We start from the raw sequence: 14,404 nt of genomic DNA, 5'->3' as shown, positions 1-14,404 counted from the left end.
ATGTGGGATTTGTCCTGTCTTAATTTATTTGAGGCTGCCTCTTGTGATAGATGGTGGAAGAGGCTGAAAAACCCACTTCACTCTCTTTTGTTGGACTTGATTGGCTGATTTAACACTTAGGATAATTGTGTTCATTAAATATTATTACTTTAAGTACATTTTGAAAAACGTCAATTCAATTAATATCAACTTAATTTGTTTTCTTAACACATACAAGAGTCAGTTCTATGTTTTTGGGTGTGCTAACCCACAGAAAGAAATACACAGCTAACAACATCACATCACACAATGGGAGTTAGAGCTTTAATCAGGCCTGAAATTTCGGTCCGAACCTGAATACAACTCAGCATTGTGTTTTGAGTCCGAGCCCGACTCTATGTACCTGACCCGACCTGCAACGCATTATCATGTTTTTAGTCCAAAACTGATCCAATTACAACAAATTCTGCCCAAAACTGACTCAAACCGGCCATCAAAGTGTCAAACCTGAGAGGATACCAGGTTACAGGTACTGACAATAATAGCCATTATTAGAAGAACATGAATAAATAAAACTGTAAAAATAATGTAAAATAAGTATATAATCAAATAATCAGCTGTACTCTGTGACATTTTCTTCTTTTTTTCTGTTTTCTTTTCTCAGTAACAGTTTCTTGACAGCTGCACATCCTTTCAGACTTTGTCTTCTCACAATAGAAATCAAATTCATTTTTCTTCAGCATTTTCTGCTGATATTAGAGTTATAAATCTAACCTGTGCAAACTTGCTTTTGTGCAAAAACAGCGCAGCATGGCAGGCAAAGCAGAACCTTTGTGTATTCACAGTTTTCAGTTTTTATGGGAGAAAGAAGTTGCAGGACTGTATTTTGTACATGGATCGAAACTGTTGGCTATTCCTGCTATTCATTAACCTGCTGTTTACTGGACTTTCATGGCATGTATCGACGTGTGCATCCCTGGAAATTACTGTTTAAGAGCTGAAATGTGAATGACGCAAAGCCCCATTATTACAGTAAAAGTACCCCGATAATCCAGTGTCCTCGGTTTCGAGTGTGACAGCTCATGTTTTGACCCTGCGCGCTTCGCTGACTTCTGCTCAGATAGCAAACATTAAAGTTTAGCAGTAGCAGTGAGCAATATTGAAACTCACATTTAGGAAGTTTTTACGCAGTGCAGTAACAAACTGTGACCATTACTTTGTGTATCGCAGTAAAAACATTTTTACCGGATTAGTGCGCAGCTGCTACTCTCGTTGAATACAAGCTCATGAAGTTTTTTTGGGAACTGTTTGTCGTCCAAGCTGAAATGGAGATTCTGATAGGCTCTGCTGCTGAGTTTGTCTGTCTGAGAGGTGCATTCTGGTAATGTCTCCTTATGGTTGGCTCAAAGCCAAAAGGCATGGTTCTGATAAGAGCCGAGTGTCTAAGAGACTCTCAGCTGGAGTATCTGACACCTCCTTGCTGTGACACCTGCCACTGCTTTGTTTTGATTTATAGCGTCCCGCTTTAGCTGGCGGCTGTTTCCAATCTATTAAGCTTTTATGGAAGGGCAGGTATATTAAGGTGAGTTATGGGTGCTGACTCTGTGATGTATTCCCTCATTGTTTTAAACCCTATGATTATCATATTCCATGCTGAGGCGGCGAGTACAGACACATTGTGCCCTGTGGGGACGGAGCGAGGTTAGCATAGCTGTGGCTCCGGGTCGAAACTCACAAAGGAGTTTAGTGTAGTGCGGGAATAACATTTAAGTGTAGCGCTTTGATGAGGTTAAAGACGTCAGACTTCCTCAGTTGACTTGTCCATGCCCCCCCGCACAAATGTGTTCTTTCAAAGCTGTTGTTGCCAGATTAGGTGTGCTTTACCGAGAAACTGCTTTCAACGTATTGAATTTGGGTTGCTAAGCTGCTGTGCTACCTGGACATGGCAACAAATTTGCCACCTCGCTATTAGTAGATCAGTGACAACAAAAAACCTACATCTAAACAATCCTAACATCGTGACCTTTCACAGTCCACCACATAAATAATATTTAAAATTATTAACATACTCTACATTTCTAGATTTTGACAAAAACATTTTGTGCTCCATAATTTCTCTTTGGGTTGAATGGGGTTTTGCCAACATCTGTAAAGCTTATGTAATCTTGCAACAGTTAAGGCCTCAGGATACTTCTTGGAGAGACAACGTTCGCCTGGCTTCAGCGGACAATATGACATAATTGCAGGGAAAACAAACAATCACAGGCGTTGTGCTGATGCTTTGTTCGCCGTGTCGTGCACAGGGCAGCTGGGCGAACTCCGCGGATGAAGACACTACGTGACAAAGCCTGTGTCTGTAAAAAAAACGGCATGCCATGAAACAAAGATGGACCACTTTGAGGAGCTTCGTTTCGTGAGAAGTATATTGACCGCTTTGGCAGACATACCAGTATTTCACTGGGAAAATTAGTTAAATAAACAATAAATACTTTCTAAACATGGAATATTAGGTCTATTATTCGGCAGTACTAACTAGTAGAAGGCACCAACACATATAGGTTATCTTATATTTAGGTTCACAAGAGGAAGAGGCTGAAGTTGGCTTTGTATTTGCCAGCTTCTTGTTCCAGTTTTCCCTTTCCACCTTAAATGGTGACAGCTTTCTGGACTTGCACATCGTCATAGTCAGAACTGTGATAGAATCGTTTTCCACTCGTCATGGAACTTATCACTTATCACCTGTATTAGTGGAGCATCTGCGACAGGCAACACGAAACCACAGAAAGTATGCAAGCTTGTAAGTTCTCGAAGGCACCTTTGGCTTCGTACAACCCTCTAGAATTTTGTTTTGCAACAAGTATGCTGAGGACTGTACTACGAAAGAATGCTGTTAAGGGTGAAGTATGAATAGGTCAACTGGGTTGTCAACGGTTGTGCTGTCAGTCAAACATCGTCCTTGTTTTACATTGGTCAGGATTAACTAACCTATACAAATTCAGTTCATATGTGTGTACTGAATCAATCAGTATGTTTTTAGTTATTTTTATTTATATAGCACCTGTCACCTGCTCATCAGGGATGCTATTACATGAAATAGAAACCATAGCAAATAGAACTCATTAACAACACTGGAACTCAAGACTAAATAGTCAGTCGCATTCATAAAAACACAGAACAATAGAGACAAAAAGTGAGAACACTACACAAGGCCTGCTCTTTCACGCCTGTTTTTCAAAAGCGTGTTCTTAGACAAGACACAGGTATGTCTATTGTCTAAAACAACAATAAGGAGGATGTCTTTTCTTTTTCTCATCTCTGTGTAATGGTAGGGTTTTGAGCTGAGCTGGTAACACATTTCAGCTGAGATTGTGATTTCACTGTGTTTAAATGGCGCCAAAGTCTTTGAAGCTGGGCTGTTAGGCTGCTGTTGACCTCCCTGGTTAGAGAGGAACAAGACACACCAGGAACACTTCCTGTTCAACCACGACACCCGTAAAATCCAGATTCCTTAAGGCCACAATTATTATGAGTCTGTCTTTAAACCCCAAACCTTCCCCTACAAACAACAACATTCTAATGTTGGCAGTTGGCTTTCTACATTCCCAGAAAAAGAACTGACAAATCAGACAAACTAGTTTGAGAATCTAGAACAATGTGAATGAGGAGAACCATGTGAGCAGAGGGACAACATTCTAAAACAATATGAAATGGGGAACATTCAGAACATTCTAGGGAACACTGATAACCTTCTAGTACAGTGTGAATGTGGGAGAACATTCTAGCACAGTATAAATGTGGGAGAACATTCTAGAACAGTGTGAATTGGGGGTGAACAGTCTAAAACCATGTGAAAATTTTGCACAACATTCTAAAACTATGAAAATGGAGGACATTCAGAACATTCTAGGGAACAATGAGAACATTCTAGCACAGTGTGAATGGACGAACATTCTAGCGCACTGTGAATGGGGGAGAACATTCTAGAACAGTGTGAAGGGGAGAGAACATCTAGAAGAGTGTGATTGGGGGTGAACATTCTGAAACCATGTTAAAAGTGGACCGCATTCTAAAACAGTATGAAATGGGGAACATTCGAACATTCTAGGGAACAATAAGAACAATAGCACAGTGTGAATGGAGTAGAACATTCCAGCACCATGTGAATGGGGGAGAACATTCTAGAACAGTGTGAAAAGTTGGGGACAATGGGGGACATTCAGAACATTTTAGGGAACAATGAGAACACTCTAGAACAGTGTGAAGGGGAGAGAACATCCAGAAAATTGTGAATGGTGGAGAACATTCTCCAACCGTGTGGACAGGGAAGAACATTCTAGAGGCTCACAGCAGCCTTAAGCAGGTATGTCACACCAACCCAGACTCTGGGTTTGCTGGTTTGTTGGGGAGCATTGGAGTGGCGTCCTCTGGTCATAACAATAAGTACCTTGCTGCTCCTTGGAGTTTTTCCACTGCTTGCCTTCCTCTTCTTCATGAAAAGATCTTAATGAGAAAGTTGTACCATAAAGGAGGCTAATCTACTCTGGCAAGATGAAGTACCTCAGCATCTCTACATGGACTTTCTACAGTACTGACTCTTTTAGGCCTAACAGCATTCCCATGGGACCAATCAAATATGAGAAGCATTAGAGGAAAAAAAGCATAGTACGGATATGGTAGTAGTAGGTCCAGGTGCAGCCTTCCCTTATCAGCCTCTACTAATTGCTTATTGATTTGCAGAGGGAAAGTTATGATTTCATAAGGCCTAGTGCAGCTCAGCCTTGGCCTTGGGAATCAGACAGAGAGAGAAAGAGTGAGAGGGAGTGTGTCAGAGAGGAGTTAAGCAGACAGGTGACAGGTGAGGAGGATTAAACACTGGGGATAAACCATCTGTCTGTCAGCGCCACTTCATTTAACACAGTGCTGAAATTCCCCCCACACACTGTGATATTAAAAGGCTTGAAGGAATTACACTGCTGGTTTTCTTTGGTAGTCTTTGGGTGCATTACAAGCTCCCAGTGGTAAGCATAGGCAAATATACAGTTACAAGCAAAAAGCCCTGATCATGGAGATTTAAAATCTCTTCCTCCTTTTCACTCAACTGAGTCACTGCCATAAGGAGACCTACACTTTCCCAAAAACACAGTTTTGAATTTATAGGAGCTTAAGAACTGTGTTGAACTTCCAGGAAACTTCAGAAGAACTTGAGTTGAACCTGATATCCAGGAAGCTTCTGAAGAACTTGGGTTGAACGTGATATCCAGGAAACTTCAGAAAAACTTGGGTTGAACCTGAGATCCAGGAAACTTCAGAAAAACTTGGGTTGAACCTGAGATCCAGAAAACATAGACAGTAATTTGTGGAAATTACACTCTCAAAGATAAAGCTGTTCTGTAAAGTCCAGAACCATATTTTCTTCCCTTAAGACCCTTTAAATGGATGGTTCTTTAGAGAAGCTTTTTTGTAAGAGATGCAGGTGTGAAGAACCTTTTTAAAATTGACCAAACCTCCACATACCTGCAGTTTCCATGCCAGTTACGGTTTTTCTTAGCAGCGTACGTTCAAGCCAGGAACCTCTAATTTTAAGACTGCGAGAGGCTGAACTTCTGCAAATGCAACCCTCACCGTATCATTTATTTCTCTGTTGTTTGTGAATTCTCACTATGGCTACACAGTTTGTTTGCCTGGATATGCCTTTATAGTGCACACAATAAATCAGAATAAATTTAATCATGAACTACTGCATAAAAAAATAAAAACTGAACCCCTTAAACCCTGTAATTTTCTAGAAGCTGCTGCACAGAATCAGAGACCTCCAAACCAAAATGTTATACGCGGAATGTAATACCGCATTTTCCCAAGACCCATAATACGAGAGACATTCTGCGACTTAATTGTGCATAAAATAGCAGTGGACAATGGCATTGGACATGCCTACGGTACCTAAATTAAAATAAAGGAAAATAAACAAGGACACCTAAATCAAGGATGCAAACCAAGTGTAAACCACACGGTCATCAGGAACCGCAAATAATGACTGATAGTTGGTTTTACAAGTAATAGTAACACTGATTATAGTTATTATGCTGAAGGATATGTTGGCAGGGCCTGACTGTTGGTCACATTGGCCAGTTCTCACCGGTTGTAGCCTTAGACCTCGAATATGTTCAGTCTCATTTAATGCCTAGAGTCTATCATTGATGCGTTCATTCAGCTGTATTTTTACCATCTCTCTCTCGTTCCCTTGCTCATATTCTCTCACTGCATATCTTTTTTCCATCTCGGATCTTTTTTAAATTGAAAATTTGAGGTTGTTTCAGCAGACGCAGAGAAGCCAACTGATTGCCAGTTGGCTTGAATCAAGTCTGTTGGATTCGGAGCTTTGTGTAAAAGCTTTCCCATGCCCACAGTGCCCACAATGCAAAGAATGAGACTGGTTTAAAATAGCATGTCTATCTGTTTTTCTCTCTAACAGATATGAGTACGCAGCACGGAGCAAGCCAAGCAACCACATCCACTCCGACCTCTGACCATGATGAGGATAACTCTCCTGGTTACACAGGTAAAACCTGCTCTTCCCAAATACCCTTCTAATGCTGCATCTATACAGCATCACTGTACAACAGACATTGGGACTTGAGTCAGCGACTCAGACTCGCTATTAACCAACTTGTGTCTCGACTTGGACAATAGAATTTTGTGAAATTTCAGAAAAAAACACAAAGGTGGTTAAATTAGACCTGGTACCCTTAAAGGTGGAGAAGGTGATTTATTTTAGAAATTTTGTTATATTTTTAAAATACTCTTTACATCCTGATAGCAATCAATAAATCAAATGCTTGGACAGTAAAAAGAAAACAAATTGTTATCTGTGGAGGCCACAGGACTGTAAAAACCCAATCCAATCATTTCATTCGGACTGAATACCATAACTGAATGGACTACATGCCTGTCTACCTACCTACCTCACAACCTGCCCATATGTGCACAATCTGTACGTGTACTCATTCACATGCACACACACACTCGGCTGAAAGGTACATGAATGGCAGAGAAAATTACACAGGTGCCCACAACAGCTCGGAAAGTGACGCTAAAGTTGCCGTTTTTCTGTTGGACAGGTAATTACCTGGTTTGCTTTGTTTATGTGAGAAATTGTTATTTTCCTGAATTTTGTAGCCAGTGTTGCTAGCTACTTATGTAGCTACATTATGTATTAGTCCGACTCTATGTGTTAGTCCATATGCGCTTGTGGGTTTCGGGGACGTGGCTTTGGAAGAAGGGCTGAAAGTAGGGGGTGGGATTTATTTCGGTTGAATTTTTTTAAAAACACTCACATTTCCTGGTTTCTACAAAATCACCTACTCCAGCTTTAATGTGGAAAATAAATAAATAAATAAATAAAAAGCTTTAGTTTCCAACCCACCTTTTAACTATTCCAAATTCACCTATTAGTTCTGCTACCGTAATGCACAGTCATTACTGCGAGCTGTTCTCCTGCGGCTCACAGCAGCATCTGTCTGAGAGACAGAACAACTTGAAATGTATGATTAGCATGCATATCACACTAGCTAATCTAGCTAAAGTTTTGGTAAGTTATGCATGACATTCCCCTAGAGCATTATAACACTACAACTGGATCAGCAATTATGCTACCTAGGATATAAAAGAAACTACAGACCAACAAACCATTGCAAGTTGTTTTGTCTCTTTGTTTAACCTTTAAACACAGCTTTAAACACATGTACTGCATGTATGGCTTCCGTTCTGTCCTTCCGACTGAAAGTGTTTCTGTAATTAAGGGCTGAATATTTGAAGCTGTACTTTTGTACAATGCAGTGCCTGAAGCTAATAACAAAACAAAAAACTATAACAGTATCAAGACTCAACTCTGACTTGCATGAAGGGACTCATGAACATCTCTGCAGTTTAAGGTTGTCTTACTGTCAATAGGAATCAGTAATCACATAAATGTTCCCTCCATAATATGGGATATTTGTGAGTGAAATATGTTTTCCCCACATATTTGATCAAAACTAAGAAGACATTTTACTGGTGGACAAAAGTTACTATACTTTGATAGAAGATTGTGGAAAAGCAATAATTTTGTTTAGATGACTATTTTGACAAACTAACAAGTTTAAAAAAATTGATTTCAGGTTGACTTTTAAAACAAAAGTTACCAAAAAAGGGAGGGATGCCATAAAAGAACCCCTTTGGTTCCCTTAAGATTCTTTTATTGAGTGGTTTTAGTTGTTTTTAATAAGCTATCCATTTAGAGGTTCTCCAGGGAACCAAAAGTGGTTCTTCTGTGGCACAGGTCCAAAGAACTCTTGAACCCCATTTATTTTTAAGAGTGCAATTTAATCCCCCTAAAATTAAAGGAATAAAATGAATGTACTCCTTACTCCAAACACAGTCATTCAAGACATATTTGGTGTCCAAAGTTCGCTCCTTTACTTTAGCACTGAAACTACAAAGGTAATGTAGTTAAGACGTATTGGAAACTTATTTTAGCATCCAGTTAGAGTGCAAACCGTATGCTTAACCGTATGCTTAGGGGGGATGAGAGGGACATAGTTAGAAAAACAAATTAACCAAAGGCTCGACTAAACAGGTACGTTTTTAGCCTAGACTTAAAGATGGAGGCTGTGTCTGAGTCCCGAACACAGACTGGTAGGTTATTCCAAAGCTGGGGGGCTTTGTATGAAAAGCTCTTCCCCCTGACGTAACTTTATTTATTCTGGGTACTAATAATGAGCCCGCACCTTGTGATCTAAGTGGGCGTATCGGTTGATAGTAGGAAATAAGGTCACTGAGGTACTGAGGAGCAAGGCCATTCAAAGCTTTATATGTCAGTAGAAGAATTTTGTACTCAATGCGGAATTTAACTGGCAACCAATGTAAGGTACACAAAATTGGGCTAATGTGGTCGAATTTCCTGGTTTTGCTGAGAACTCTGGCTGCAGCGTTCTGGACTAACTGAAGCTTGTTAAGGTTTTGGCTGGAACAACCAGAAAGCAGAGCGTTACAGTAATCTAACCTGGACGTGATGAAGGCGTGAACTAACGTTTCTGATATTACGCAGGTGGAGGAAAGCTATTCTAGTAATATTGGTAATATGCTCATCGAAGGCCAGACTGGGATCAATAGTGACACCAAGGCTTTTTACAGATGTGCCTGGTGCAATTGAGAAACTATCGAGATTAAGAGTAAACGTAGGCAGATTATCCCTAGCAGCTTTTGGACCAAGAAGAAGGACTTCGGTTTTGGTTTAGCTGAAATATAGTTGTTGTTTTTGAAGATGAAATAATTTGGACGAGCTCTGTTTGTTGGAGTAAAGTAAAAGATTCCAGCGTCTCTGTAGTGGTTATACTGCACTCTAGATCTAGATTAGGGGATGATTTGATCTTTATTAAACCCTTAAGCCACACAGGCTTGAGACCTACAGTCCTTAACAAGACCTGGCCATGGCGAGGTTGACCATTCTAATTAGATTTGATTATGGAAACAAAAAAACAGATTTGCCACTCATGAAGAGGAAATTGGGTTAATCAGGGCCAGGGCCTAACTCAGAGCAAGGGAAAATCGGGGTTCACCAAGAGCAAGAATGTCCTCCCAAGGATTTTGTTCACGACGCTATGTGGAGAAGCGAGCGATTCATTGGCTGTCGGTTCAGCTTTGGGGAGCTTGGAGCGCACATCCAAAGACAATGTAGCTCAAGCAGCTGGAGAATGTTTTTGTTGGAACCCGATGACCTCTGGAGCCAGCGTCTCCAAGCAGAGAAAGTAATTGATTAAGACTCTCTCCTCACTCCCAGTCTGGGTTCATTTGTAGCTCTGAAAGCTAAACTCCCAGTGAGAGCACTGCCTTGTGTTCTATCCAATCGTTCCATAACGTTCTCCCTCGAACACTCTGATTAATGCTAGCTTTTGGCCATAGTACATCATACTGATTCAGACATTCACTCTTGTTTTTCAGAAGGCTACAAAATCAGGCAAGGAACTGTTAGGTATTGGCTAAAGGTCAAGCAGGAAGTTGTGTAGAAACATTTAAAAGGGTCCGTATTGTGGAAAAAAGAATTTTCCACTATTTTATTTAAAATGAAAGTGTTCTATGTGGTATGTACATGTGATTACTTTTCAAACCGTACCATTAACTCCCTAATCCTTGCAGCCCATATACGGTCACTGAGCTGTGAAAGCATTGTTGTTGTGATGTCACAAAAATCACATATATTTGCCTGCTTAACCTACAACAGGTTAATTTTGCCCATCCACATTGAAGTCATGAGCAGTGTTTCAGTCTCGACTGCTTTTTGAATGAGGCACAACACAGGGCAGCCAATCAGAAGAGAGATAATTTACATATATCAGTTTAAAAGGCACAGTAACAAAGTAACAGCTGTCCCATATACAAGGGAAACATATATATTTCATCTACATTTGTGCACATATTTCAATATATTAAAATATATGTGCATATATTTGCAGATTTAAATGTTTAAACATTGCACAGTTAAATATATTTAGCATGTGTATTTTAAAAGATCATATTTAAAGCAAATGCACTGCATATATTTTTAATATAAGCAAATATATGTACAAGTACTTTACATCCCAATGGGGATTCTAATATTCTAAGAGATAAAGAGAGGTTGGAAAATAATCATGTAGAAAACATTTACATAAACGCACAAACGTCTGGGGAAAAATAAAGTACAAGAAAAATGTAGGACATTGACCCTTTAATGCAAATAAGATATAAATGAAATTATTAGACAGCTCTGTGTCTACTGTGCCTCATGAAAGGAGGTGAGAGATAGAGAGAGAGAGAGAGGGAGCGCGAGAGCAAGAGCAAGAGAGAGACGGCTGACAGCTGACAGACATCCCGATTAATAGGAACATCACAGAAACACTCAGTTTGTCTGTTGGCAGTTGAATGAGGAGCAGACAAAAAGAGAGAGAGGGAGAGAGAGAGAGAGAGAGAGAGAGAGAGAGAGAGAGAGGAAACGAGGGGGCTGTGCACACGCTGCAGGAAAAAAGTGCCTTCAAGCCGTCTGTCATATTTCACTAGCTCATTGTACGGGTGACCCTGGGCCCAGCAGCCAGCCACTGGAGCGATGGAGGGAAGGGATGGAAGCAGGATTTGATTGAATGGTGGCATGATGTGGAAAATGAGACCATGAGAGAATAAGAGTGCTAGCTATCAGAAAAGTGGCACATTTGAGGACAAGAGAACAGAAGAAACACAGAGAGAGAGAGACAGAGAGAGAGAGAGAGTGACAGATTATATCTGACAGTGACTCTAGCAGAAAGAGTCAGCTGGTAATAGAGAACATGTGAAAATGAAACCAGGCAGGTAAACATCAGGATTCTTTTTGAAATAGCAGAGAGGATGGCTACTGTTTTTCTCAGCACAATATCATGACTGTCTGCCCCCAGTGACCCTCCACCCAACTGTTTCATAAGTGTGAGTCAAAAGCTGTTCAGGAGATGTGTGTGCACAGCATCACTGCTCTAATCATAATGATAATAGTTGACCAACCAAGTCATGTTCGGTGTCTGGAGTTTGCTTCTCTAGTTTTGCCCTGGAGCTACAGGGCTAATGTAGTGGAAGCTAGTGCTACATCAATTAGCATCATGCTAACTGCGTGCCTAAATCACCACACAGTTGTCTTAAATCACACTGAGTTGTTAAATAATCTAACGTAGACTTGTTTATGGGGTTTCTGACACTGCATGATATACTAATATCTATGGTAAAAGTAATATCTATAGACTACAAGTAGTAGTCTGAAGTACATTGTTAAAACAAATCACTAGCAGCACCAATAATGTCCATGACAACAGTTTACAGTTTAGAGTCTTACTACGAATCTGGCACTTCCCACATTGCTCCACATGTGTCTCTCGGTGACCTCACAAAATCTGAGTACAGTCCAAGTAGGGTCCCTGGAGTGCACTCTGCAGTCTCTCTGAGTAGGGGTCACAGTGTCTCTGCCATCCTGGCAAACACACGCACTGCAGGTGCGTGCTCTCAGCCACTCCCCTCCAGCCTGAAAGGGGGCAATTCCACTTCTGACACCAGTGCAGTCATCTATTAAATGGAGGAAAGATAACAATTATTTACAGCTTAAAGTCTCTCTTACTTTACAGCTTAAAGTCTCTCTTACTGCATGTGGCCATGCCTCCTGTACATAGTCGGCCAGTAACAAGATGCTACAGTATGTTGCATAGCTAAAAACAAAACGTTAGCCATGGGAGAATAAGAGTGCTAGCTGTCAGAAAAGTGACAAACATCTGAGGACTAGAGATTAGAAGAAAGAGAGAGACTATATGACAGTGACTCTAGCAAAACGAGTCAGACAATAATGGAGAGCATTTGAAAACTAAAGCGAGCAGGAAAACATCACATTTCTTTTTGAAATAGAGAAATAGAGCGGATAAAATTGCTACCACTCTTCACAGCAGACATATTATGACCCTCCTTGATCCTCCAATCATTCGTTTCATGCATGTGTGCAGCCAGTAACTCTCTGTTAGTCATCAGCTCTTTCCACTTGACCCCCTGAACGTCCTGCCTTCCTCTGTGCGTGGGTGACAGACAGGCAGTATAAACTCCTTCCTCCATTATCTGGAGCTGAGTGTGGCACCTTTGTCATTGCGCTAATGCCATGAGTTGCTGTATATTGTTGCTTTTGTAGCAAAACCTTGTGTCTCTGAAATGGTAACAGTAGCACTTTACTGAAGGGTTACACAGGACTTTTATAACAACTGCCATAAACGTACATAACCAACTATAAAGGCTTATTCCAGCAATCATTAAATGTCGTGAAGGCAGCGTTAATCAGTTTTGATGTTATTTTTCCAATATTCCAGTGAGATTTTGTGTATTGATAAACATTTTTTCCACTAGTTAAAGTTAAAAAAATGTTTATAGACAAAATGTTACATATCATTTCTGTTTCCATGGCAAACGTTGACAGTCTTTTTGAAGCATTACAGAATTTTTCACAAAAACTTTTTTAGATACAAACTTAGCTACACTGTGAAAATTGCCTCATCAACCTAAAAATGACTTCATGTGGTAACAAGTAAAATAACTAGTTTTATTCAGCCTAATTAAATACTTTGACAATTCTTTCAATCAAAGTCTTTTTTTGAGTTCAATAAAACTAGTTCAATTACTTGTTACTACCTAACGTAATTGTTTTTAGGTTGAACTAAGGAGCCATTTTTACAGTATACTATGTGAATATTTCACAATGAATGGACCAATAAAATGGCCCACAATTAATTGCAATAAAATCTTATTACATTATCGTATATTCCAATCAAGAACTTTTTTCTTTCATCTATAAAACTACAGTTTCAAAAATGTCTTTTGAGATGCTATACTAGCTCTTCTGCCTGTATTTAAGATGCATTCATTTGCCAAAATGTCATTGTTTGCAGTGTGGCACTGAGCTCAGCACAGCTTTCCTCCTGCCAATGTTCTGCTGTAACTCTGAGTGACACTCATGCCTCAGTAAGAGGGAAAGAGCATGAGCAGCCAGGGTGAACAGATGCACTGACTGAGGGCCAGACAAGGACTGAACTGCAGCTGCTTCACACCTCCAGGGCTTCCGTAAACAAGAGAGTTCTGAGAATCCTGCACTCTTAAGCCTATCACTGTGATGACAAACCAGCAAAACAGCAGGAAAGCGTGAACAGTTCTGAGTAGATGCACTTTGGTTGAAGCAAAAATACATACGTGTCAACCTCTACAGTCAGTAACCTCATATTCACAGCTTCCAAACTGTATAAATGCACTGCTGCTGTAGTACTGGAGCTGCTGACGAACACAAGCCATCAGTAGTTACCCAAACAGTTTCAATATATGCCAAAATATTATATTTAATATAATAATAATTAAGATTATAATTAATATTTGCTATAGCAATGTAAATTTCTTCAGTGAAATGGCATGTATAGACCTAATTGACCTATTTAAGGTGAACTACATTATTATCTGCATAATATACTGCTTTCTGGTACTATTCTTCATTCAAACTCTGGGAGGCTGGAGTGCAGGGGAGTTTTGTAAAGCGTCACTACGCAGCAGAAGGGAACTTCTAGGCCTTCAGAGAGTGCCTAATGATTTCTGAGAAGTAAAAATGCATGTTTATAATGTTCATATTTATTCAGTAAAATCAACAATTATTTACATTTTTCAAGTATCATAGTGCCACTCTTGTTTCATTGCTAATTTTTGGATGGAAACAAAAGGATTTAATTCTTGCAAGCGAAAATTGGCCAGTCTGGAAGCCTTCTGGAAGTCCTAGATACAAACAGCAATCAGTGAGTTATTAGAAACGAAAAATAGTGATGCCGGCTCTTTACCAGGCCTCTCTACTGTCCAGACCATTACTTTGTGGCACACAGAG

The 14,404-nt window shown here is 40.0% G+C and overlaps 1 protein-coding gene across 1 annotated transcript in view; it reads left to right on the top strand.

Annotated features, from left to right (window-relative positions):
• LOC118824279 (roundabout homolog 1-like) overlaps window positions 1-14,404 on the top strand; it is a 288,995-nt gene that overhangs the window by 73,518 nt on the left and 201,073 nt on the right. Inside the window, exon 3 of the mRNA XM_036594306.1 lies at window positions 6,452-6,538. Within this exon, the coding sequence (XP_036450199.1) occupies window positions 6,452-6,538 (87 nt within the window). The remainder of the gene's footprint in view (window positions 1-6,451; window positions 6,539-14,404) is intronic.

This window comes from Colossoma macropomum, unplaced genomic scaffold (genome assembly GCF_904425465.1).
Source record: "Colossoma macropomum unplaced genomic scaffold, Colossoma_macropomum, whole genome shotgun sequence".
Taxonomy (NCBI): Eukaryota; Metazoa; Chordata; class Actinopteri; order Characiformes; family Serrasalmidae; genus Colossoma; species Colossoma macropomum.
Note: the sequence above shows the minus strand (reverse complement) of the source record. Positions and strands in the feature narration are given on the sequence as shown.